Source organism: Cygnus olor, chromosome 5, assembly GCF_009769625.2.
Source record: "Cygnus olor isolate bCygOlo1 chromosome 5, bCygOlo1.pri.v2, whole genome shotgun sequence".
Taxonomy (NCBI): domain Eukaryota; kingdom Metazoa; phylum Chordata; class Aves; order Anseriformes; family Anatidae; genus Cygnus; species Cygnus olor.
Window position 1 is genome coordinate 39,726,395 of NC_049173.1, and position 24,113 is coordinate 39,750,507.

The window sequence follows — 24,113 nt, forward strand, 5'->3', positions numbered from 1 at the left end:
CCCAATAAAGCCCTCAAATTCTCTTGGAGAGCTTGACAGGAGTTTTCAATACTTTAATCACAGACAATGAACCCCTGCGTGTGCTAATATGGAGGTTGTTATACTGAAACTACTAATATCAGTAATTACAAATACGGAGTAAATAATACAGGAATAGTCTAATTGCCCTGAAAAGCTCTGTGATGCCTATGTAGTTTTGTAGTTGGTACAATTTTTTATAACTTACCGAGTGTCAAGAGACTGAGCTAAGATGTGCAGGCAGCTAACCATTGTTGTAGAATCACTACCTGTTTAGAAAGAGATACTGTGAGAGCACAATAGCACAGAAAATGTAGGATAATCTAATAATCTAAAATGTCACTACTGGAAATACGCAGGTTAATAGAACATGGAATACATATTCCACCCCAGGAGTTAGGTCTGGTTCCAGAACTAACATTCATTTTCTTAAGTCCATTTGTATAAAAGAATTGAAAAGAGTAATTGGTGTCTACTTAGGGATCATTTTTATCACTTGACGCTGAAATACTATGAGCTTTGTATCCTGTAGCTTATAAATTTCTTTCATAATTTTCCTACCAGTACCTTTAAAAGAGGTATTTCACAAGCTTATAGCTTGTGAAAAGAGGTATTCCACAAGCTTATAGCTTGTGAAAATGTTCAGTTAAGATAGAAATAACTGTTACACATTCTTCATGTTTTTAACTTTATTAAGATCTTTCTTAACAACTTACCAAAAATTGAGATCCTATGTCTAACAAGAGCAGCTAGTTTGCAGAACAGGCTAAAGTAGAAGAGAACAGAAAACAGCAAGACAAGACAGGACAAAGATTAAAGATTTGTTTAGAATATATGAGGTAAAGAATAATAAGAATATGAAAGAGAAAACACAACATAGTTCCTGGAAGGAGCATTTCAAATCACACATGATGACAGTAGTCAGTGAAATAACTGCATTAAGCAGCATAATCTCAGAAGCTTCTGCATTCTCTCATTCTCTAAGCTTCTCTAATTCAGAAATTACTTGCAACATGAAATTTTCTTTTCATTACAGCAGATTCCAACAATTACATATCATATGGTTGAGTCACTCTTTATAGCTAGGAATTATTTCTGAGCAAGAAATTTTGGTAGGAACAAGAAAAAAACTGAGCAATATTTTCTTGTTTTGCTACAAATCTTCATAATATTTCAAACAATTTGAGAAGGTATCCTTTGCAAATATTTTGCCTTGTGTATTGCTCATGATAATCCTGAAATATTTACAGATTTCTGGCAAGTATGTCAGGAGCTTGCATGTCTAACCTATCTGTCAAAATAATAGGATAATTAAGAGAACAGAAAAATCACCAACTCTCTTGAGATTAAAGGGGCTACCTTAACTTCTAAAAACAAAGACAGCTAGGAAGACTTCCTTATCATCTGTGATACACCTTACAAATGGAATTAAAATGTAACAAAATGAAGCAAACATACTTTAGAAATTGATATAGTTTCTTACTAATAAAAGATTGTCATTTTTATCTGCACAATAGCAAGAAAAAATACTTCCTTTAAGAGGAAAATGCTGATAGCTAATTTTCTCAACTAAGAATGGACAAAGAATTGTAAGATATTTTTAGATTTCTAATAGCAAGCATACTATACATCTAACTTATTTCACATGCCTTTGTAAAGGCATTTTGTAAAAGCCTAATAAGCATCTCTCTAACTTTATAAACCTGACCTGACTGACGTTAGGGAAATACAAGCATTCAGAAAGGAAGCATGATATTAAATGAAACGAAACTTCGATCCTCCTGAACCTGAACTAACTTCCCTAGCTACTGGAGGACCATCTTGTACATCTACATTAAATATACCTGACAGCTCAGAAAAGCAGCATCTTAGCATCTTTGGAACGCTGTTATGGGGAGCTGCAATATAAAAACTAAAACCTACCGAGAAGATGGTAAAGAAAGTGTAATAATAATTTAGGGGAAAAAAAAACACAACAACAACAAAAAAAACATGTCAGAAGATAAATGGAAGGATGGACCCTAGAAAGTTCAGTCCTAGGTCTCGTCTTATATAACAACAAGCAAACAACAAGCAAACAACCTTTACTTTAAAAATTTATAATTACTGGAAAAAGTAGTTAGCACTGGTCAACAGAATGAAGGAAATGTGAGAAACTGACAGCTTAAGTAAGAAATCATGAGAGTAAAATACAGTTTGAAAGATTATAATACAAAATTTCCCACAGAAAATAACCAGCAGCATACCTTCAATGGGGAGATAAAAAAGATTGACGACAAAAATATTATCTGACCAATTAAACACTCGGCTCTGGTTAAGGTATGTTTTATATATATATATTTATATATACATATATAAAGCGTCTATCACCGTATTGATAAACACTCTTTGAAACCACTCTGACGGCAGGGGTAAGAACAAGAGTTGGCCTGTTAGTACCTCAGCACTTCTGTTTCCAACCAATTTAAAAAAAAAAAAAAGCCACAAGACTTTGCTACCAGCCTGGCCAGCTGGCTGGTGTTTAATACTGCTACTCCATCAGGGTTAAGAAGAAATTAAATAATCATTTTAAAATGTTAATTGCAGAAAAATCAAAGTCATATTTTTGTAAAGGCAAGACATTATAAGTTAAAAGGCAACTGTCTCTTTTGATTTTTTTAGAATAACTGAGTCAAATGGCTGATTCCAACTAAGTCTGACATGGTACACTTGTCTAGAAAACTATAAAATTCCAGAAATTTGGGGGTAGGGGAGAGTGAGCAATTTTGTAGAGAAGAGAGAAACTATAATTCCCCCTAAAAAGCTTCATCATGGTATTTTCACATTTTCTAATATTTGAAAATTCAAATGTGAGACCATTTAAATGACCCAACAGTGGGCTAAGTTTCAGTCAGAAACTGTTATCAACAATAAAATAGAAATCCATCAGAAATTAAGCTTTATAAGTTTTATTGCTCACAGCATCACGTATTAATAGTTGTGATACTATCTCCCTTACAAGTATTTGTTCATGGTGAAAACAGGGAAATGTACCTTAGTACATTAGTACCTTAGTATAAGAACTCTGTACCAACATCTTTTAGGCTTCAAAATTATTTCCAAAAAGAAATGCAGAAATGCCTGAATTGAATATGAATGACATCACTTTTGATCCACAGCCTACTATTTGAGTGTTTCAGTGAAGCACACAGCTCTCAATTTCTAAGTAAGCCTTGAAAACTATCTGACGTGTGACTAGTGATATTCCTTCATATGCCCTTTGTTCCAGCACCACCCAGACTCCATCACAGACACGTAGTAAAGCTTCACAGGACCAGGCTGGGATTCCCTGACTTTCTTCCTTTTAGCTATCATTCTGACAATGACAGAGGCAGATGTCTTCTCAATAGATCCTGGTTGACAAAACTCCATTGGGAAATAAAAAACAGGAGGGAGGATGAGGAAAGTCAGCCAGCTGTTTCTGAATTTTGCCATTGGGAGTAGAATTTAGAACAAGAATTCAATAACGGGAATGTAGAACCTGGGAAAACAAGCAAGCTAGAATAATAAAAAACAATAGATGGGACATAATGGAAGAAATCGAATAGATCCCTAAGGACTCCTCAGCGATCTACACTCCAAGGGTCTCCTAACAACATCTTACATATGTTCCCAACACATGCCTCAGTTAACTCTTAGTCATCCTTCACTTTGTTCCAAGCTTCATGAAAACATGCAGTGGTAAGATATTAAAAGATCCTTGTGCCCTTTTTTATGACATTCTAGCACAAGGCAACCCATTTTTTGGGTATATTGGATAATTTTACTAAGGGTCAGACCGTCAGACCCCAAGAGCACTGTACTATCATCAGCCCACCAGGACAGATTGGAATTGTTCTCTACTTTCACAGATGGCAAATGGTGCATTATAACAGTTCTTTCAGTATGTCAAGAAATACAGAATTTCCTGCAAGAGTACTTCAGTTGTCTCACACCTAGGACCTTTGACAAGGCCTGGGCAAAACTTTTTTTTTTTTGTGATCAAATCTGTAGTGCAGTCTGCCAACTAAATAGTCCTGCTTCATAATGTCTGATGTGCAATTTCATCTGAGAGAAGTCTTAGGCCCAGAGAACTATTATTTTCCTTATCCCATAAACATGCTTTAGATTTTGCTCATGCAGTTTAGATTTTGCTGAAATAAAAACTTCTGAAAAGTGTTTATATCAATAGAACTTTTTTACTTTACGCCAGACATAATAATTAATGAGCATTCTCATCAGAAAATAATTAATTGTAAAGAAGGACACTGAGATTCTGAAGAGTAAATCAGAGAAGGAAAGCTTATCTGGACTTGGCAGTGGTGAAGGACAACTTTCTGAAATGTCTCTCAGTAACTTGCTACCTGTTTTTTTTTTTTTTTTTTTTTTTTTACCCAGTTGCTAAAGCACTAGGTATATGGGTTTGATTATATGGTGTTTCTAATATTTCCAAGTAGAAAATGCTGAGTATGAGAAGAAATAAAAAAAAAGTGCATACCCACAAGTCAATGTTTACGAATTTCAGATGACAAATCTAGTGTCAAAAGTCATGATAAAAGAAGAGAACATGTTTTTATTTTCCATTAGCTCTACAATAAACAAAGCAGGGACACAAACCAAGTAATGAGGATAAGTCATGAAACAGCTCTTAATAAATTTTCTATTCCTGTGTATTCTTTAGTATTTAATATTCATTTCACTGTTAGCTGAATGTCATCTGCAGCGCAAGCAAAAACAAAGTTGCATGAAAACAGCTGAATGAACCTGGGACATGATGCTAACATATCAGAGAACTGCTATTAGAAGTAATATCATACTGGGAGAGAAAGATTTAAATGATTCTATAAATCTTTGTTTTTTCCTTAACTTTTTATCATCATTCTACCTGTACCAAAGAAAATGCTTACATTAAGCTGCATCTTTCATATTCCTGGCCATGTCTGTGAAATAGCCTGGCTATGACACTATGACAGCCGGTGTCTTTTGAACATTCTTTCACACAAGATGACTATATTTTGCAAGGCTGTTAACCTCTCAATGCGTAGAACTTTAAGTTAATAATCTACTTCTGAAATTTATATGCAGAGAATGTGTACTGTCTCCTTTCACATATTATCACCATTTTTGTTAAAAGTTTCTCTCTTTAGAACCATAAACATGAAATTAGTATGAAAAACATCTGGTTTTTTTCATCTTGTCTGATTATAATTATAAATAATAATTATTATTACTCTCTTTTCTTTAGATAAGGTTGAGTTTTTCTACATTTTGTAATTAGAAAAACAATCTAATTTATTGTCTTAGAACATCATGTCTTCTGTTTAGCAATGAAACTGAAAGTAGACAAGCTTCTCTAGTTTTGGGCTCAAGTCAAACCAGAGGATACTGGATAACACCAGAAAGAACAAGTGATTACACAGTACATAGCAATACAAAATGACTAGTTGTCTTCAGCTTAAAATGAAGTTGGCAGGAGACAATGGCAGTAGAGTTGCTAAGCAGGCAATACTCTAGGCCATTGACAATTAATTAGTCAATTAATTACTATTAATTAATAAGGGTGCTAGTCTACATAAAGACAAGTTGTCATCAAAATCATAAGACACTAAAGAGACATTCAGTGGTATCTATCTTAACCAAGAAAACCTTTTCTAAAAATGCTTAATTTCATAAAGTTCTTAAGTATTGAAATATTCACCATAATACCTACAGGAATACTCAAAGGATAAACAGAACTTCCTTACATATGGAACTGATGGAAATGATGTGGAACCTTAACTTTAATGATATATAATTAATAATATGTATAATTAATATATTTTAATATATAATTTATATGTTCAATTCTTTAATCAGATATTAAAGAATATTAAGATGAGGAATGCTATTCATCATCTGCCATTCTGCTAAAAAAATAAACTATTTCACTTTCTACTTCAGGAAAGTGAGCTTTTGAACTAACTAATCTAAGAGACTTTTTATTATCTATATAAAAAGCTCCTATGTATCTTAATTTTCTACTTACCTTGCTACCATTTCCTTTTCCTTATTTGATGCATATCCACTGCTACTGAGTGTTTTTGTTGGAGAAGACAGGAAGTACAGGCAGTGATTTGTAAAGTACTGATCAACTAATGGTAAAAGAACCTAAGAAATACAGATACAAAATGTATTTTTCACAGAGCACAATGGTAAGCGTAGCAACAATGCTCTGATTGGTCAAAGTGAAATCAAGCAATTTTAGAAGTTCTGTTACAGTCGTATTTTCTCATTTCAGACATGAAGTCATATAAATTAAAATCTTAAGTACTACAATTTAAATTAAAAGCTACAAGAACATTAAACAGCGTTACACAGATCTATCTATTTTGGATCTAATACTGCAAGCTTACTTTTCTCATATTCAACTGTCACGAGTATCACTGAAGAGGACTTTTCCTCTCCACTCTTCACATAACTGTCCAGTACACATATAAAGGGAGAGGTGTTTTTTTTTTTTAAGCTCCTAAATAAAATCCTAAATGTTCCTTACTTCAAATCTGATCATCGACAGCATTTGTCTTAGTACATTTGTCATACAAATGTGTAAGAAATTACTATGCATAGCAATATTTATTCCTGTTAATTAAACAATACTACGTGCTTCAGTTTATACTGAGGCAAAAAAAAAAAAATCAGAAATAATGTATATGTTTAGCAAGAGTATTTCATTTCATGTAATAAATAAGCTGCCTTTTAATTTCTATGTTCCTTATCATGTATAATCTTTTCCAGCAAATATATTGAAATATTTTGAAATATTCTGAAACGTTTGAATCCAGCAAATATATTGAGTTATTTTGGAACACATTTGGAAATATCTTTTAATGACATATCATTCATTACTTACCAGGAAGAAAAATTGGAAAGATACGTTTCTGTTACCTGAAAAGCAGTCTTACATTACAGAATTCCATGTTATGTATATGTTCTGTATTCCATGTTCTGAATGTTATAGATATATATTACATCTGTAATATGTATACATATATTACTTGAAGTACTAAATCACTCACTTTTGCAAAGAATTTTATTTCTTGGTCATGTGGAGATTTTTCAGTTTTTCCACTGGTTACAATGGCTTCTGCAAACACAATAAAGACAGACGTGAATAAAAAGTTGGTTAATAATAAACACACTAGCTGTGATACAACCTTAGAGACTTAGTTTTTAAGTAATACAAAGAAAACAGCAGAAACAGTTTAGCCAGTTACTGGCTAAGATGTCCAAGAATTCAAACTGCAAATTTAAAGACAGAATTACAGTTTCTTAAAGGCACTAAAAATAGCGGTCTCTGCAAATTCAGACATACCAACCCAAATATTTAAATATCAACAACTTGAATGATTTTCAAAATAAAATCTGCAACTTACCCAAATGTGCAATAAACTCTTGAGCAGAGTCAACATATTTTAAAATTTTCTTCAGAAACTTAAAGGCAAACCTCTTTTCCATGGATGAAGCATCCAAATCCATGTCATTCAGACCCCTATTTTAGAAAGCATTCAGATAAATTGCATTGGTGAAGACAGTAGTACAAATGATGACAGTACTATGAAGCATTCTATTCCTTTTAATCTTTTGCTTATGGTAAATTTTTGTAAATAGCAGAAAATGACCTTCCACAGCAACTCTCAGTTATCAATTGCATAGCAGGAAATGTTAAAATCAGTTCATGTTTCATGTTCTAACTCGAATTTCCATCATAAAAACTCATAACAATAAGGAAACACTGGCTATCCATAATGGCTACATTCAAATGCTTCTGTACACTTTTCAAATAGCGGTAGATAGGAAGACTTTCACTTTATCAATTGGAGAAAACAACCTGGCTAAAGGAGGTGCAGAAAACATTAAATGCAGATTTACGAGACTACAGAAGGAAAGAAAAGAAGCAGGGAAGTTTGTGGCATGGAAGAAACTTCCTTGCAAGAAAGCAAAGAAGTTGATGGACTCAGTGTTGTGGAATGGAGGAAATGATCACTTGTCCTGAGATTCTTCAGCACTGGTTCAGGAGTAAATTAGGGAGGATAAATGAAGATTAGATAAAACTGCTACGAGGTGGATCCAAGGAAATCAGTAATTCTGCAGAAGAAGGTTGATGCAGCAGAAATTTTAACAATGAAAACACTAATGCTAAGAACGTGGTTCATGACCATGTTAGAACATGGGTAGGAGGAGAAGAACAGGTATAGTCTGGAGAACAGAACCAGGGAACCAAGGAATGCATTCTGATACCAGTTTATACATAAACATAAAAGGACTCTTCTAATCTCCCCCATCTTAGAGTTTCACTTAAAGACAAAAAATCTATTTGAAGAGGCCTAGTTTACATACTTTTATGACCTATTAACTGATTTACTACATGCTTAATTATTTGATGTGTTTATTCAAGTACATGATACATGACTGCAATAAGAGCTATGTATGGTTGACAGGTGTCTCCTGCTGCCTCATTTTCACAGAGGATATGCAACAAAGTATTTACCTGTATTTTCAGTGAAATCACTGTAAATACTCTCTTTTTGAGTTTATATTAATTTATGGTTACTAAGAGATTACAAGTACTTTCCTAAGTATTTTTTTAAAAATGTAATTATGTTAAATGACAAAATGCAGCATCAAAAGCACTTGTATAGGCTGAAAGATGCTTAAAGGAATACCCCATCCCTGGAAGTGTTCAAGGCCAGGTTGGTTGGACATTGAGCAACCTGGTCTTGTGGAAGGTGTCCCTGTCCATAGTAAGCGTGTTGGAACAAGATGATTTTAAAGTTCCATTCCAACCCAAACTATTCTATGATTCTGATTCTGTAGTCCAACATTTTTAACAATGACATTATGAAAATGTGATAACTTCAATCAGTACTTTAAAATATTTTATATTTACTTAAGATATGTACATATTCGTCTGAAGAAAAAACTTAGACAATAATCTTGACTCACCCTGATACAGACAATTACTGCAACTCTTTGCCCATAGCCCACAAACAGCCTGAAAAGATTCTTTTCAAGTTGACTTGTCTCATTATCCAACACTCAAAACATTGCCCTCCTAACCATAACAGATGCAGCTGTAAAGAGGTATTAAAATCAGCATTTGAGCAATTCCATTGATATTTCAAGGACCTTTCCTTTGCAGGAACTAAATTTGCTTCTCTTAAACAATATTTCTAAAGCAGTTATAGAGGATATAAAAATGCCTACCAGCATACATACTATTTGACTTCAAGCTGAGAACCTAGATATTTTGTAGAACTGAATTTTTCTCTGTAGGACTGCAGAAATGTATCTTTAGAGCTCTGTCTTCTAATATCTTTAAAATGGTATTAATTGGTAAAGCCAACTGAAACCACTCAAGTTAACTTTCACAGATCCTAATAATCAATTTATATAATTTACTGGATGTATACTTTCACTAAAGGCACAAATTTGAAGAAAAAACATATGAAAACAAGTAAGATATGTCTCTATGTACATACAAAAAATGTTCATGAATACAGTGTGGATTACAAAAATGCTTAATGCTAGCAAAATGGCAGTTTCCTACGTGCTCAGGAATTTTGCATGTAATACATAAATGACAGCTATGATACAGTAACTCACAAATCCATCACACAAAACCAGAAACACAGTATAATAATAAGCTATTTTAATTTTGACAGAGTAAAATCCCAAAGGCCAACATACTTCCAGATACAGCAATTCAATTTATAGTACAAATAATATGCTGTTCTGCTTGAGCAAGTTAAGGAGGAAATGCCCGCAAAAATGCCCACTGTGTCTTACTAGTTCAGAAAACTCAAAACAACATTTTTCTTAAGTACTAGATTGAAAACCACTTTACAGTATCAGACCTCAGATTTATTTTCCCATGATCTTACTGACAGCTGCTGGTTGCTAATTTAGAAGTTTTGAATCATCTGCTTGCTCAATTATACTACTGTTGCATTTTGCATTTACTATGATCACATACTTATTAAAACAGTTAGCTCTCTACACTATTTCAGATGCGTCTTTCTGAACATAAAAATAATAAGGACTTTGATTTACAGAAGATAGAAGATATACCAAACAGTAAATATGTTAGCACCTAACAGAATGCAGTGAGATAAGGAAAATTATCATGGTTTGTGTACTGAATATAAGCAAGTATTCCAAAAAGTATGCACCTTACCGAGATATGATTATACCATTCACTTGAAGGAATTTAAACAGCTCCTGTGCCTTTTCACGGTCCCGTGATTTCTCCTTGGCTGTCAATGTGTCATAAGGTACCAATAAAGGATGACTACCTCCACCTTTGGTAAAAATTGAGAGAACTGTAAGGGTTTTTCTTTGTTCTAAGATTTATTTTGCTTCAAATACAAAAAATAAACTATTTAATTTAGATTGTCTTACACTGTCTTCTTTCAGACTGTTTCTTCTCCCTCATTTTGCTTGTCTTTTTTGTGTGGTTTTGGCACAGGATTCTGGCTTACCTTTGCTTTCCAACTCCATTTTCTTCTTTTTGGCCCATATATTATGGTAGTTTTCTGCCATTACCTCAACCATTCCCTACATTGCCATCAGGAAAAATAAGACAATGCAAAATTAAAAGATGAAAATTAATAATTCTGTAATTATACATAATTCTACAGTCTTGAGTATAGTCTACAGTCTTTGGTAAAGAAACATCACCCATAGACTCTTTGGCTGAATTGGTCTATGCATCCAAGCATTTACCTCAGTAAAGTGGGACACAAAAAACACAGATGCTTTCCAGATCAAATAAAACAGTGATAAAGTCATTACTTATTATTACCTTATGCTAGTTCTTAAATGACTTTAGTCATAAAGCAGTACCTATTAAGCTAGGGACTGTAATGCATAAAACAAAATGAGAATAAGTGTCTTCTAATTTTATGATGGCTAAGAGTGAACTACAGTACAAGGAGAATCTATGCTGAAGGTAGGCATTAGACATCAATGCCCATAAAGGCTATTGCAATGACAATGGGAAGACAATCTACAAAGAAAAAAATGTAAAGATCTTTCATCACAGATGATGACACTTAACTAAATACAAACATCTCTTTTTCAGGAAGTACAGACTACTTTCTTTCTCTTATATTCTGGTTTATAATAGCTTACATCCTTTGGACACAAATACAGCTTACAGTCTTTGCACATAAACAGCCTAACATATCTCTTTTAACAGATAATATGAAGGACAGTCTTGAGTCTGTTCTTATAAAAGCTTAATGAAGTAGCACTACAAATAATTATGAAGGGCAACAGTGGAAAAAGCAACATAATGGTTTGCAATTTAGCATATACATAATGAGAAACAAATGAGAAAAAAGAGGAGGAGTTAACAGAAAAATCTGAAAGCAAAACAAGGTAATATGAAGCAGATTCCATTTGTCTGAGTACAAGGGCAGAAGCAATAGGTTACAAAAAATGTTAAACGGAGGCGTTTTCTAATTAGCGGTAGTTAAGAAAAAAAGAGATGAAGAAATCAAAACATAAGACAACAGAACGCCGGATAAAATTTTCACACAAAAGGATCAAGCTTTAGATCATACCTTAGAGCTAAGATAACTAGCCTGGATGTGTGAGAGATTTAAGTAAATAATGCTGAAATTCTACGCCTGAGAGACTATAAGGATATCTATGCCAACCACAGTTATTAATAAAGGAAACATGAGGAAGGATCTGCTGGAGGAAGTTCCGAGTCAAGAAGGACAGAAGACAAGGAACACATTCAAGAAAAATAGAATTTGTTTTGGAGAGAATGAAAGTATGTGATTTGTCCCAAATAAAATTTTGCTTCCTTGTAGACCAAGGAAAAAGAGCTAGGACTAAGCAATATAGAGAGCTTCTTTACAGAAGTATCAAGATAGAATACTTAGTATACTTTGAAAGAATGATTAGAAAGGTAGAAAGAGAACCAATAGAAGAGACAATCACACAAGCACAGAAAAAAACAATGGATGACGTAATTCCTAGAACATCAGCACGGAAAAATGCATCAAAACAAGGTATTTTTTGAAAACTAACTGAGTTTTGGCTAGAAAAAGATCAATACAGAATTAGTGATAACAGTGTGTCAGTACAAAACAAGGATTAGATTGCATGTTGGATACACTAAGATTCAGGAAGACTGTCAAATAGTCACTGTAAATATTGAATTAAATGAGCTCTTGGATGAAAGAAGAATGAAAACTAAAGGAAAAACAGGAGTGATAGATGTTTTTTGTACAAAAAAAAAGAAAAACAAGAAATTTCTAATCAATAACCTTTGATAAACTAAGGTAACTAGTCGTCAAGCAAAAAAACCCGCAGTGTTGGTACACAACAGTGTAACAATAGTTAAACAACCATTTAACTGCAACAAGATTATTTCCCTTTTTGAAAGTATTCATGAGGACAGGGAAATGGAGATCCATTTTTACAGAAGGAAGCTAAAAGAGGTTTATTGTTTTTAGCAAAACTGTGGCTGAAAGGGAACATCAAAGAGACAAAAGGTAGAAAGTTTAGCTTAGAATCTTCAGAAGGTAGAATCTTTAGCTTATAGACAAAAACAATAAATGGATGATGAATACACTCAAGTGAGGTTCTGAGCAAACAAAACTATTAGGAAAAGCATATGGAAAGGAAAAGAAGAGGGAAAAAGTCTAGTTGTAGCACATAGTTTAGTCTATGAAATGGTTTATATTAATTGAACTACCATATTGCTGTGAATACAGATGCAAGGGATAAACAGAAAGAAAACAGGCTAACCAAAAAAAGAAAGTCGTAGAATGGTTTCAATTTTCCCTTGGAAACACTTATTACAGAAAAAGAAGTAGAGGCATGAGGAGGACTACATTTAAAGAAGGAATGAGGGTGGAAAGAAGTAAATAGGTACCTGATTATGAGACTGAAATTTAAAACACTATTTATAAGACAACAGAGCTGAAAGAATATAGAAAATAAATTTTAGTTAAGAAGATCAGCTTGGCCATGGATTTCCAGTAGAAATGGGAACTGATTAAACAGTTCTGTATCAAAAGGATAGGAGTGGAGGAGGATACTGGCATGGCAAAACTAACCCCAGCAGTCAACTAATAAGAATTTTGAGATGCACAAAGAAAAGGACATGAGATGAAGTGAAGAATGACAGTGAGAAAAGAAAGCAACATGGGCAGATGATTAAAATTAGACAAGAAGTCAACAGCACATACAGCCAAGAACGGAAATGAAATCTTAATGTGGAAGACAGAAAGTCTGACATTCAATTTTCTGAAGACAGGTACTGATCACAGTGACCTTCAGAAAAAGACAACACAGAAGGAACAACTTCAGTGAGATGGAGAGTTAAAACAAACTGAACAACAAAATAAAACCTAAGAAAATATGCATCTCTGTGGTTGTTAACACAGGTGATGAAATTACTCCAGAATGAGCATAGGAAAGAAAAAAAAGAGAGAGATGCCTGTTGGATGTATAATCACAAAGGAAGACTAATATGCAAGTTTGAAGGAAGGCAGATGGTATAAATATTGTTGAGGTAAAGAGAGATTTCTTTACTCTTCAAAAGACATGGAAAAATACGGTTGAGAGGGAGGGTGAGAAGAGTTGCAAATAGTAGAAAATAAAAGGAGAAGCCCTATAAGGTCTTAACACACTAAAGAGCACACTAAAAACATGTAGGCATCCCTCAAGGAAAAACAAAAACAAAACAAACAAGCAAACAAAAAAACACCTTTCTTCGTTCTGTATACACTTTTTCACTACTATTGCTCTATTTAAAATTTGTACGTCATTTTATCGATAAGGGTAATATATGTATTAAAAAATAATACAGAAGCAAAACCACGTTTTATAGCTTTCTTTCTTACAATGAACCTGTCTGGAATAATAATACGAATTCTTCCATTCTCTCAGGCTTTTAAGCATATGGCTGCAATGTACATGGTCTGTGCATAACATCAGGAGCATCAATATATTCAACTGTTATTCAAAGTAAGCACAGGCATAGGCTAAATATATATCAAATGCTGTTTACAGTCCCTTCCCTAGCTTTGTGCTAACTTGTTCTAGGAACTCAGGAAGCACCAATGAGATAAAGAGCAGAAATCTCTTTTTAAAATTTATAAATAATACATGTGAACCTTTTTACAACAGTGAATCACAAACAAAGACAGAAGTACACTCATAAAATCTGTTAAAATTCAAATCATTAATAACAAGTCTTTCCATGTCCTAGTTTTGCCTGGAACAGAATTAATTTTCTTCCTAGTAGCTGGTATGGTGCTGTGTTTGGGATTAGGAAAAGAATAATGCTGATAACACACTTATGTTTTAATTGTTGCTGAGCAGTGCTGACACTAAGTCAAGGACTTTTCAGCTTCTCATACCGTGCTGCCATTGAGGAGGCTGGGGGTGCGCAAGGAGCTGGGAGGGGACAGCACCAGGACAGCTGACCCAAACTGGCATGCCATACCATATGGCATCATTCTGAACAATAAAACTGGTGGGGGGGCGCTGCTCGGAGAGGAGCTGGGCATCAGTCTGCAGGTGGTGAGCAACTGCATAGTGCATCACTTGCTTTGTATATTCTTTTATCATTATAATTAATATTTTCCTTCTTTTTCTTTCCTACTAAATTGTCTTTATCTCAACCCACAAGTTTTTTTTTTTTTTTTTTTCCCTGATTCTCTCTTCCATCCCATTGTGGTGGGAAGGAGTGAGCAAACGGCTGCATGGTGCTCAGCTGCCTTCTGGGTTAAACAACAACATTCTAGCACAAAGTATGCAAAATACAAATACAAACCTGAAGCTCCCTAGAAAGCACCACATTAGAGAGATCAAGTGGTGCTGGGCTATATCCATTTCCCTGAGGGGAAAGAAATAGAATTATTTTCAAATAACAAATATTTTAGATAAAAGAATCAAATATTCAACTACAACACCTCTCTTATTGATCTAATCAGTGACAGTATTTACTTTTTTTAACTTCCTTGAGAAATTGTGTTCACCTTTTGCCTTGTAATGTGCTGGCAACACACAGGATGATTAACAGTACATCTGTTGATATGGAAATGAGAAAGATGCAGAAAAATTCAGATGCCTCTGTCAGCAATAGATGACAACCTGCTTTTATATGCTTTTCAGCCTAAGTGAGGAGACCAATCATGAGGCATTCAATGTGTCTTCAAAACATGACAGAACGGTGTGACAACCACCTGAATGAACCACATATATTAAAGATAAGACACCATAATGAAAAGTTGAAGTTAGTTATTGCCTACAAGAATTTACAGACTAAGAAAAAGGTGTAAAATATTTATGCAATCTTGAAATGTTTAAAGTGTGAAAGCTCCAATGTAACAAACCTATTCATGTGATTAAACGTGAAGTCACACCTAAATCAGTGGTTTCAAATGTACTGAAGTTAAACGTGCTGAAATCCTGTACTGAATCATGTCATGCATTTTGTTTGTTTGAAACCATTTTTTAATTGATATATTTTGGTACTATCAAGGCAGTCTCTATTTCTAAAATCATAACAGAATTAATGGTATGGTTTAATATGAAACATTTACATACATTTGCTGTTAGCCAAATCTTGCTTGTCATAGTTTTAAACAGCTTCCCTCACCCTCCAAGACACATATATTGAGTAGAAATTTTATAGCTCAACGTTAGCAACTACAACGAAAAAACAACTACAAATGAAAGAAATAGTCTGTATCACATCAAAATGCTATGTACTATATAATTATCTGCAACACTTGCCTGTAAGATTTAACAAAAAGTATTAAATGAACAATCTTATTTGTCTGTCATAATTATAATCTTGACAGAAGCCAGTTTCAGGTTCTTCTGTTTGACCAAGAAAGAAAATTTCTAGATTTAACTATTATAAAACAAAAAGCTTTAAATACTCTGCCATGTATTCTTTAAATGACTACACAAAATCCCTCTCCATTAGAAAATTAAGAGATATGGTCTCGGACCACCTTGGCTTTGTAAAAGTTGCACTTTTTTGCAGTCCTCTCTTTAATGTTACAGTACATTTTTTTATTACAGTGACAAGACTTCCAATCTCAGAACTCTAACTTTAGAAGCTTCCTTTCATTGACAAGAATATAAAGTAAACATAATTTTGTATAATTTCTCAGTAAATTAACAACCAAACCTTTTTTTTCCAGATTTAACCAATTCCATCTTACCTGGCTAGACTGAGATATGCTACGGAGCTTTTCATTTTCACGCTGATGTAATATTGCTTCTCCTCCTTCTTTGGTCCTTTCTAGGCTCCATCCCATGGCCAACATGGTTTTCAGTGATTCTCTAGCAGGCCAACGATAAATTTCTTTTTCCTTTGAAGCAAATAATTTTCTTTATTTAGCAAGTCGCAAAAACTTAGTAAAAATATTCTGTCCTTCATCATAAATTGTCACATGCCACAACAGTTAAAGAAATCCTGTAGATATGATATAGTATTTTTTGCATGAGAAACAAGCTTTAAAGTAGTTACACACCTTTTTGCTTTTATTTTTGACTGTTAATATGTCTATTAAAAACTAAGAGAACTCAATTGAGCTCTGAAGCAATAATGTAGTTTGTATCTGGAAACCTACTAATTAGTTACTCCAGCCCAAAATAATCTAAAACTGATGGCATTAAAATTACAAATTTCATTTACAAGAAATTAGTTAAGTACGTACATTTGAACACAAAGCTTTTTTTAATTATTTTTTTTAGCGTTCTTGTATCTATTTACAGATACAGAACATTACTGATCTATAAACCTCTTCATGTAAGTACAGCCATCAACAGCAAATTAGGGGAGAGCTTTCAGTCCTTTGAAATGTAAAGGCGTTATACAAAATCTGAAAAGTTGTAGGAAAGAAAATTCTGAGTGCATCATATTAAGACTTCTCAAATCAACATAATAAAAGTATTTCAACTCTTAACCATAAATAAGAATTTTTATGATACTTATTTAACAGTTTTTACGGAAAGACCTGATTTTAGAAATAGTTCAGAACTTCAAATCGGAGACCATTTTGAAGAATCCCTTTAAACAGCTTTAATAATAATTCAACCAACAATACTTCAGGTCTTCTCTGAAGATTTCAAAGCAATTTACAAACCTTGGGAAATGAAAACTCTTGTTTTTGTCATCTCCATTTTCTGAATGGGAAAAGTATGGTAAAGGGGGACAAATGTAATTGACTTAACTAGGTCACCCAGTGAATCACTGCAAAAATACGCAACAGAATTCCAGTTTGGTTCAGTGTTTTGACAACTAAAAAACATTCATGCCTAGCCAAGAAATTCAAATATAAAGTGTATTTAAAATATTTTTAATGTTTTTTCTTCAATTTCAACTGAAGCACATTCTCCAATTTCATTAAAATTTTCTACCATCTTTCTTGAAGACAGAATTACCTTCAAATAGATATGTTAGATTACTTTCATCTAAAACACAGGAGCAGTTGCCAGTCACTTCCTCATCCACAGAGGCTTGAAAACCCTGTGCTATTGATGCCTTTAATACCAACTGGCTCAGGCCTACGAAGGCTGCCTAGCGGAAGCATATAATTTATGCAGGACTCTATTAACTAAACTATCACTGTAGCATATAGAGATTGCTGTTCTTATCTGTAAGAATTATAGCTTGCCTCTCCTCCATTTGTATAATAAATTTGAATTGGATTAGAAAAAGTATACAAAATCAAGCTACTTTCCATTAATACAGCTTAAATATTCTCTATTACCTTTTCAGTTAAAGTTTTGAAAGGTCTTATTAATGGGTGAGTCTTTGTATTTTCATCCAGTGAAACACCGTATTTCCATCCATTATTAGTCTGAAAAATATATATATATACTGAAATAAGATGAGAGCAACACAGATGAGTGAAAACCAGCAAGTTTTGTGTGTCATACTGAATTGCTAATCTACTCCAATACCTACACTGTGCCACAGAAATTTGTGTGTAATAGAATACATCCATCTGTAGATACACCAGAACAAAACATGGCCTGAGAAGATCAGAGTCTATCTATCAGCAGTAAGTCTCATGCAACAATTTGTGAGTCTACTATACACTGGCGGCTTTCAAACTGACTAATGCATTAACATGGTACTGGCTAAAGTTTCAAAACAAAAAGAAAAAAGCATGTCTACTCTCTGGGAAGCTACAGTCAGCAACACAGAGAAGAAAGATCCTACTTGCTTCCAAATTTCCATTTCTGGAAGTAATCAAACATCTATATGTTGATTTTGCATTAGCCTATGAGAAATGAGTATCTGTTTTTAAGTTCAGTGTCAAAATGATAATTTTACATAACACAGATGACAGGCAGTGATTGATACTCTCTACCGATTTAGTATCAAAGATACAGGCTGTGGTGATTGAACTAATTAACATCACACCAAAAGCAGTCTCTCAGAAAAAGAATTGTGATGCAATTGCTGGAAGCAACACACTACTTGTCTTATGGAAAATGTGATGTTAACAGATAAAGTACCAAAGAAGGTAACTTACTGAAGCCTTTGCTTTAAAGAATATTAATTGAAATTTAACTTTTGAGATTAATGCATGTATAGTATGTATATGTATATATACATATACAGTATGTATATGTATATATACATATACACACATCTGTGTGTTTCTCTACAGATTTGCATACATAGACACATACAATAACAGAGTTGTTATTTCTATATAATTGTTCAATACAATTGTTATTGTCACAATAAATTACATAACTCTACCCCATCTTTTCCTTCGATGAAAGAGAGGTTTAAAATTCATTCTTGAATTAAATGAGTTACTCACATCCAAACACTTTCAACATACTTAGTAAGAACTGCAACTCTATCAAACTTCATTTTGCTCAGTTTTAACTCTAAAAGTTCTAAACATCAAAACTTGCAAACTGTAACACTAAACATCCCTTCAATAAATTTAATGTTTCCTTTTAACATTTAAAAATTCAAAATCACAATATATATTTCCTTACACCTCTTCTGAAGTGCTGAACCACAGACAACACAGTGATAGAACACTTGGAAAACTATAGGGCAAATCAATGCGTGACAGCCTTCTCAAAGTTAAGAATAAAGAAAAGCTCTAACGACATTTTCTGAAATAATAAAGGACATTAGACCTCCCAGGTACTCTCAGATCATAGAGCTGCTGCTGTAAAATTGAATTTCTGACTTCCATTAAAAGAACATAATTACCAAGGCAATATGATGCTAAGAAATATATATTCTTACTTTAAAAAAACAGAAACAAAACAAATTAAGCACCCCTCCTCAGTCCCTACCAAATATTTGTCCTAACAAATTCTGGTCACTTTGAGAAAGTGACAAGTATCAATCCATTTGCTTGAGCAAAATGTTTCTTCCACATATCCCTAAAGAAATATATAGACATTAATGCACACACTGAACAAGTGCCTATCATTTAAACAACACATTTGTTTTCAACAATCACCCCAGGTATTACTGGGGTAAGACAGTTGCCAGTCTTAAAACAATTCCTACCTTATCAAAGGCCCACTTATCGTGGGAATGTTCAGCATACTTGCTGACAATATACTCCAACTTTTCAGGAAGTACAAGGCTGTAAACAAAGGAGAGTTTGGTCATTAAATTGTAAGTTACTGCACTCTGATCTATGAAAAAAAAAAAAAAAGCTTCATCTCCAAATGAAGGCAACACATTTTGCTTGGTAAATATTTTTATTTAGAATAAATAACACAAACCAAAACAAAGCTATAATGGCATTTACAGAGAGTCTTCAAATACATAATTCTTGGTAATTCTTAATGCAAGAGAGTATTAGTATGGACATTTCATATTAAATAATGATGGTTGGTGGAGGGTCTTGATTTTAACAGCAATCACCAATCAGCAATAGTCATTTCTTGGATATAGAAATTTTAGAACTCTATTTTAGAATTACTTAAAAGCTCATGTCTCTACTAAACCATCACACATGATTTTCTTGTTTTGCTCTACCAGGTTGCTTTAAGTCTCAAAACTAAATGAGATTTTATAAAAACTTGGTAATAGGCTAATTGAATCACTTACTAGATTTTGATGATCTTGTACCATTTGCCATCACTGTACCACACTCTAAATAATGACAGCATCAACTGTTTTAAGGATGTAAATATCCCAAATATTTCTAATGGGGTACATAAGAAGTACTAATTTACTACTTACTCTGCAGAATATTGAACATCTCTACAGGGCTAAGAGTAGTGTGTTTTGTATCTGCCAAACAGGATATGTTCTAGCAAAGCATTTGGCAGCAAGAAGCAAAAATGCCTGCATTATTTCTGAAAGGTACTAATATCATTAAAAAGTCAGTCACTGGCCACCACTCTGTATAGAGGAAAATAAAGTGTTAGTAAGGAAATTGTTGTAAAAATATATAAGGAAAGGAAATTGTTATGAAATACATTACTCACTTTGCTGTACTGACAGGTTTGGGATCAAAATTTCCTTCTGGATCCACTGAAGTCTGCTTTTCCAAAGTTGATCTAATTCGTGTATCTAAATAATCAGGAGGCAAGGCACCAGCTATAGCACTTAGACAAGGCAAGGCCATTCGAAAGAGCTCTGGATCATACTTCTGCAGGAGAGATAGGAACTGGTTGGAAAACCCAACAGAAAAACATGCAAAATGTTAGTGAAAACCAAGCAGCCATATGTACAAATATTAGAAGATGCAAAGAGACAGTAAAGCACATTTAAAAACTAAGCACAGAGCAAAGTTATTGCTGTATGACCTGTATTTTTCTTGCTATCAACCCGATACATTTTTAAGACTGTTCCAATTACCGTAAGAGTATGCTGACACTTGTATAAGCATATACAATACATGCAGGAGCATGTAAAGATTTCTTCAGGCCGTTAAGGCCTACATAGGAAGAATCAAAGGTTGTTTACCTAGTCAGAGAAGTACAGTAATCTATAAAATACTGTCTTTAACTACAGAAGTCATTATCATTTCTCCCTCTTTTGCCCTAAACTTCTTAAAGTTTAAATCATGCCAGTCAGAGAAAATGGTGTTTTACTGTTGCAAAGCCAGTTCACTATCTTTCAGTTGTCCTGTCAAGAGGTGAACTAGCACACTTTGTCTTCTAAATAATTAGCCTAATAGTTTAATTAGCTCTAGAGATAACAGTACTTGATATATAAAAACACATGGTGCAATTACATGTGAAAAATTTATCCTATCCTTAGTTAACTTGCCATGAAAAACATTCAAGGTCAATTGTTACACACAGAGTTAAGCGTGTAAATTAAGTTATTTAAAAAAGGGAGGTTGGGGGGGCATAGAGAAAGTAGCAGCAGATCATAGGAGGCCTACGTTCTCATTAAAGCTCTCAAACTACATTCTTAGTGTGCCTGGGAAAAATAATCACTTCAGATTCCCCACTTGTATAACATGCACAATGATGTACTTTTAAAAGACTTTAACAGATTTACTGTTGAACACTGTTGTGCAAGAGTTCCATGCTATTATAATTATTTAATAAATTGAAGAAAGATTTCTCGTGCTTCATTGAAAGACATAGGAAAGCTACATGATTTTCTAAATTTGAATGACAAATTCATTTATTATTTTTGTGTTAACAAAAAGCTGAAGACCAATTTTAAGGTCCATTGAAGATTCTTGCTGATAAAATTATATATTACAGCAAGGGGAATGCCTAAAACTTTGAACCTTTAACTTTCTTTAGTTTTGTTACAATGTTCTTTAGTGCTTAAGGCACAAGCAAAAGAAGTGAGATCACAGAGTGAATTACTTCCACTAACACAGCTGGAAGCCATAAAAATACCAAACCTGTAAATATCGCAGTACAAAACAGAACAATGGAGAACACTGTAGCTTAGCAGCTTTACACAATGCTCTCATTGGACTAATAATCATATACAAAATGATACAAATCCTATTACAGAGGGCCACCAGTACTGACAGAAATACATCATCTTCATTTCTTTGTAAAATGCTAAGACACAAATTGAAAATGGTTCATTGTAACCTCAGTCCCTACTGACACTGTTTGTACTTGTGACAGCAGTAAGACAGACAAAGATGTCATTAAAACCAAATACAAATAAGGCTTAAAAGCCATTCTAGAATAGTGAAGAGACAATGTTTACTTTCATACTATAAAAAGGATGCCTAGAGAAATGATCACCTGAATTTGTTCACTAGAGCTGGAATGGACATTCAGTGGGATGCACTGAAAAATATTGCTACATTCTCATAGTGAGAACTTGATTTTTGAGCCAAGTTCAAAGAGAACAAGTTTGAAAAGTATTTATCCAGAAAGGCATTTCTAATATGAGAAATGTAACATTTCCTTACTTAGAAAAAACATTAGTAAGTGCAAAAATCCTAAGATCACACCTTGGAAGAGTAGTACAGGAAAATGTTTATTTATGTGAAGGTTGGATCATAGTTTTTAACCTAAGCAAGGACCAGCAAACTATCAAAATACAAATGTCTGTTTGAAAACAGGTAATTTAGATTTACAGTGCATACACCAATAATTTGATTAGCATATACACACATTTCTTAAAAATAATGCTATTATATGTCAGTAAAAAGTATTATAAAAAGTTTAGGAGAGCAAAGTAGAATAGAGCTGAATAGAGAACATTGACTTGTCAGTGCAGCAAGCAATCATTAACAGTGGAAAAACTGTATCAAAACGAAAATCTCACATTTCATTAATTTGGAGAAAATCCTTCATGAATCAGGACTCTTTTTTTTTATTAGAATGTTACTTCATTGGAAACATTCTTTGTCATACATCCTGTATTATGTGAAAGAATTGCTGAGACAGGCATTTTCTGTTCTTGGCACTGCGAATTATCACTGTAATGCTTTCATAGAAAGCCCATAGTGAAACATGAATTCTAATCCTTACCTTATGAGACAAGGAATCAAATATTCCCCAGAAAAGTTTCTCAGTTAAATGTAATTCTTCTTCTGCTGCAATTCCATAGCTTCCCATTCCTGAAGGTAGACAATAGTATTTCCAGCACTGTTCATAGTGATTTGTCAGAAGCTAGATGTTAAAAAAAAAAAAGTGTGTAAAACATTGATATTTAGTAATATAACTCACTGGGTAGCATCTGCTTAAACAGTTACATAAGTATTATTATTTATTATTATTACTTATGCCCACCAATACTATTTATTCTTTATTTCTAACAGATCTTAAAGAGCGTCTTTTTTTCTTTATCTTTTTGGGGGAGCAGTAGAGCTGTGCCACTAAAGCATAAAGACTCTGTTATCCCCAGCTAGACAGATTACTGTGAACTGAGTTTTATGCTGAATGAATGTACACAAAATACACCATTTACCTTGAGAGGCATTTTACAGTACTCATTGAGTAGCGGTACATCAAAAACTAGCCTTCTCAACAGCTGTTGTAGCATAGAGGGACGTAAGTGGCTGTAATTAAAAAAAAAAAAAAAAAGAAAAAGGAAGTTCTTGTTAATAAAAATTCATACAGATCAGTGAAAATGAAATACAAATTTAAATGATTTTCCACATCAGTATTCAAATGACTCATTAAAACTATTTTGAGAAACATATGGTGTGCACACAACGAAAAACAAAACGAAGAGTTAATACCCTCAGGTGTATAAAAAATCATGAAAAAACAAATACTAGACTCTCTAAATAAGTTTGAAGAACCTGACTCTACGTCATCTATCTAATGATATAGCACAAAGATAGGCAGCTTTTGGACTGTCTTATGCAATTAGACAACAGCTATGATTGTCCCATATGACAGCAGAGGAAAGGGTGTTTTTTGTTGCTGTTGGTTTTTGTTTGTTTCTTTGTTCAGTTTTAAGGATTCTTCAGGGTGGTTTAGATATATAGAAGAGACAATCTAAGCAAAATAAACAGAATATTGCCCTAAAAGAATGGTTTTTGATATGAAACTACAAAGCAGCACTCCTGACTGAAAATGATCTTGGAAATACATTATGATTACTATTATTAGAAATAAAT

The 24,113-nt window shown here is 33.5% G+C and overlaps 1 protein-coding gene across 1 annotated transcript in view; it reads right to left on the reverse strand.

Moving 5' to 3' along the window:
* Positions 1-24,113, reverse strand: part of RYR3 (ryanodine receptor 3) — a 227,184-nt gene that overhangs the window by 57,549 nt on the left and 145,522 nt on the right. Inside the window, 14 exon segments of the mRNA XM_040558359.1 lie at positions 227-287; positions 735-784; positions 6,062-6,183; positions 7,092-7,159; positions 7,449-7,564; positions 10,250-10,373; positions 10,554-10,629; positions 14,873-14,935; positions 16,275-16,424; positions 17,829-17,918; positions 19,610-19,688; positions 20,542-20,705; positions 23,017-23,157; positions 23,456-23,546. Coding sequence (XP_040414293.1) covers positions 227-287; positions 735-784; positions 6,062-6,183; positions 7,092-7,159; positions 7,449-7,564; positions 10,250-10,373; positions 10,554-10,629; positions 14,873-14,935; positions 16,275-16,424; positions 17,829-17,918; positions 19,610-19,688; positions 20,542-20,705; positions 23,017-23,157; positions 23,456-23,546 — 1,395 coding nt within the window.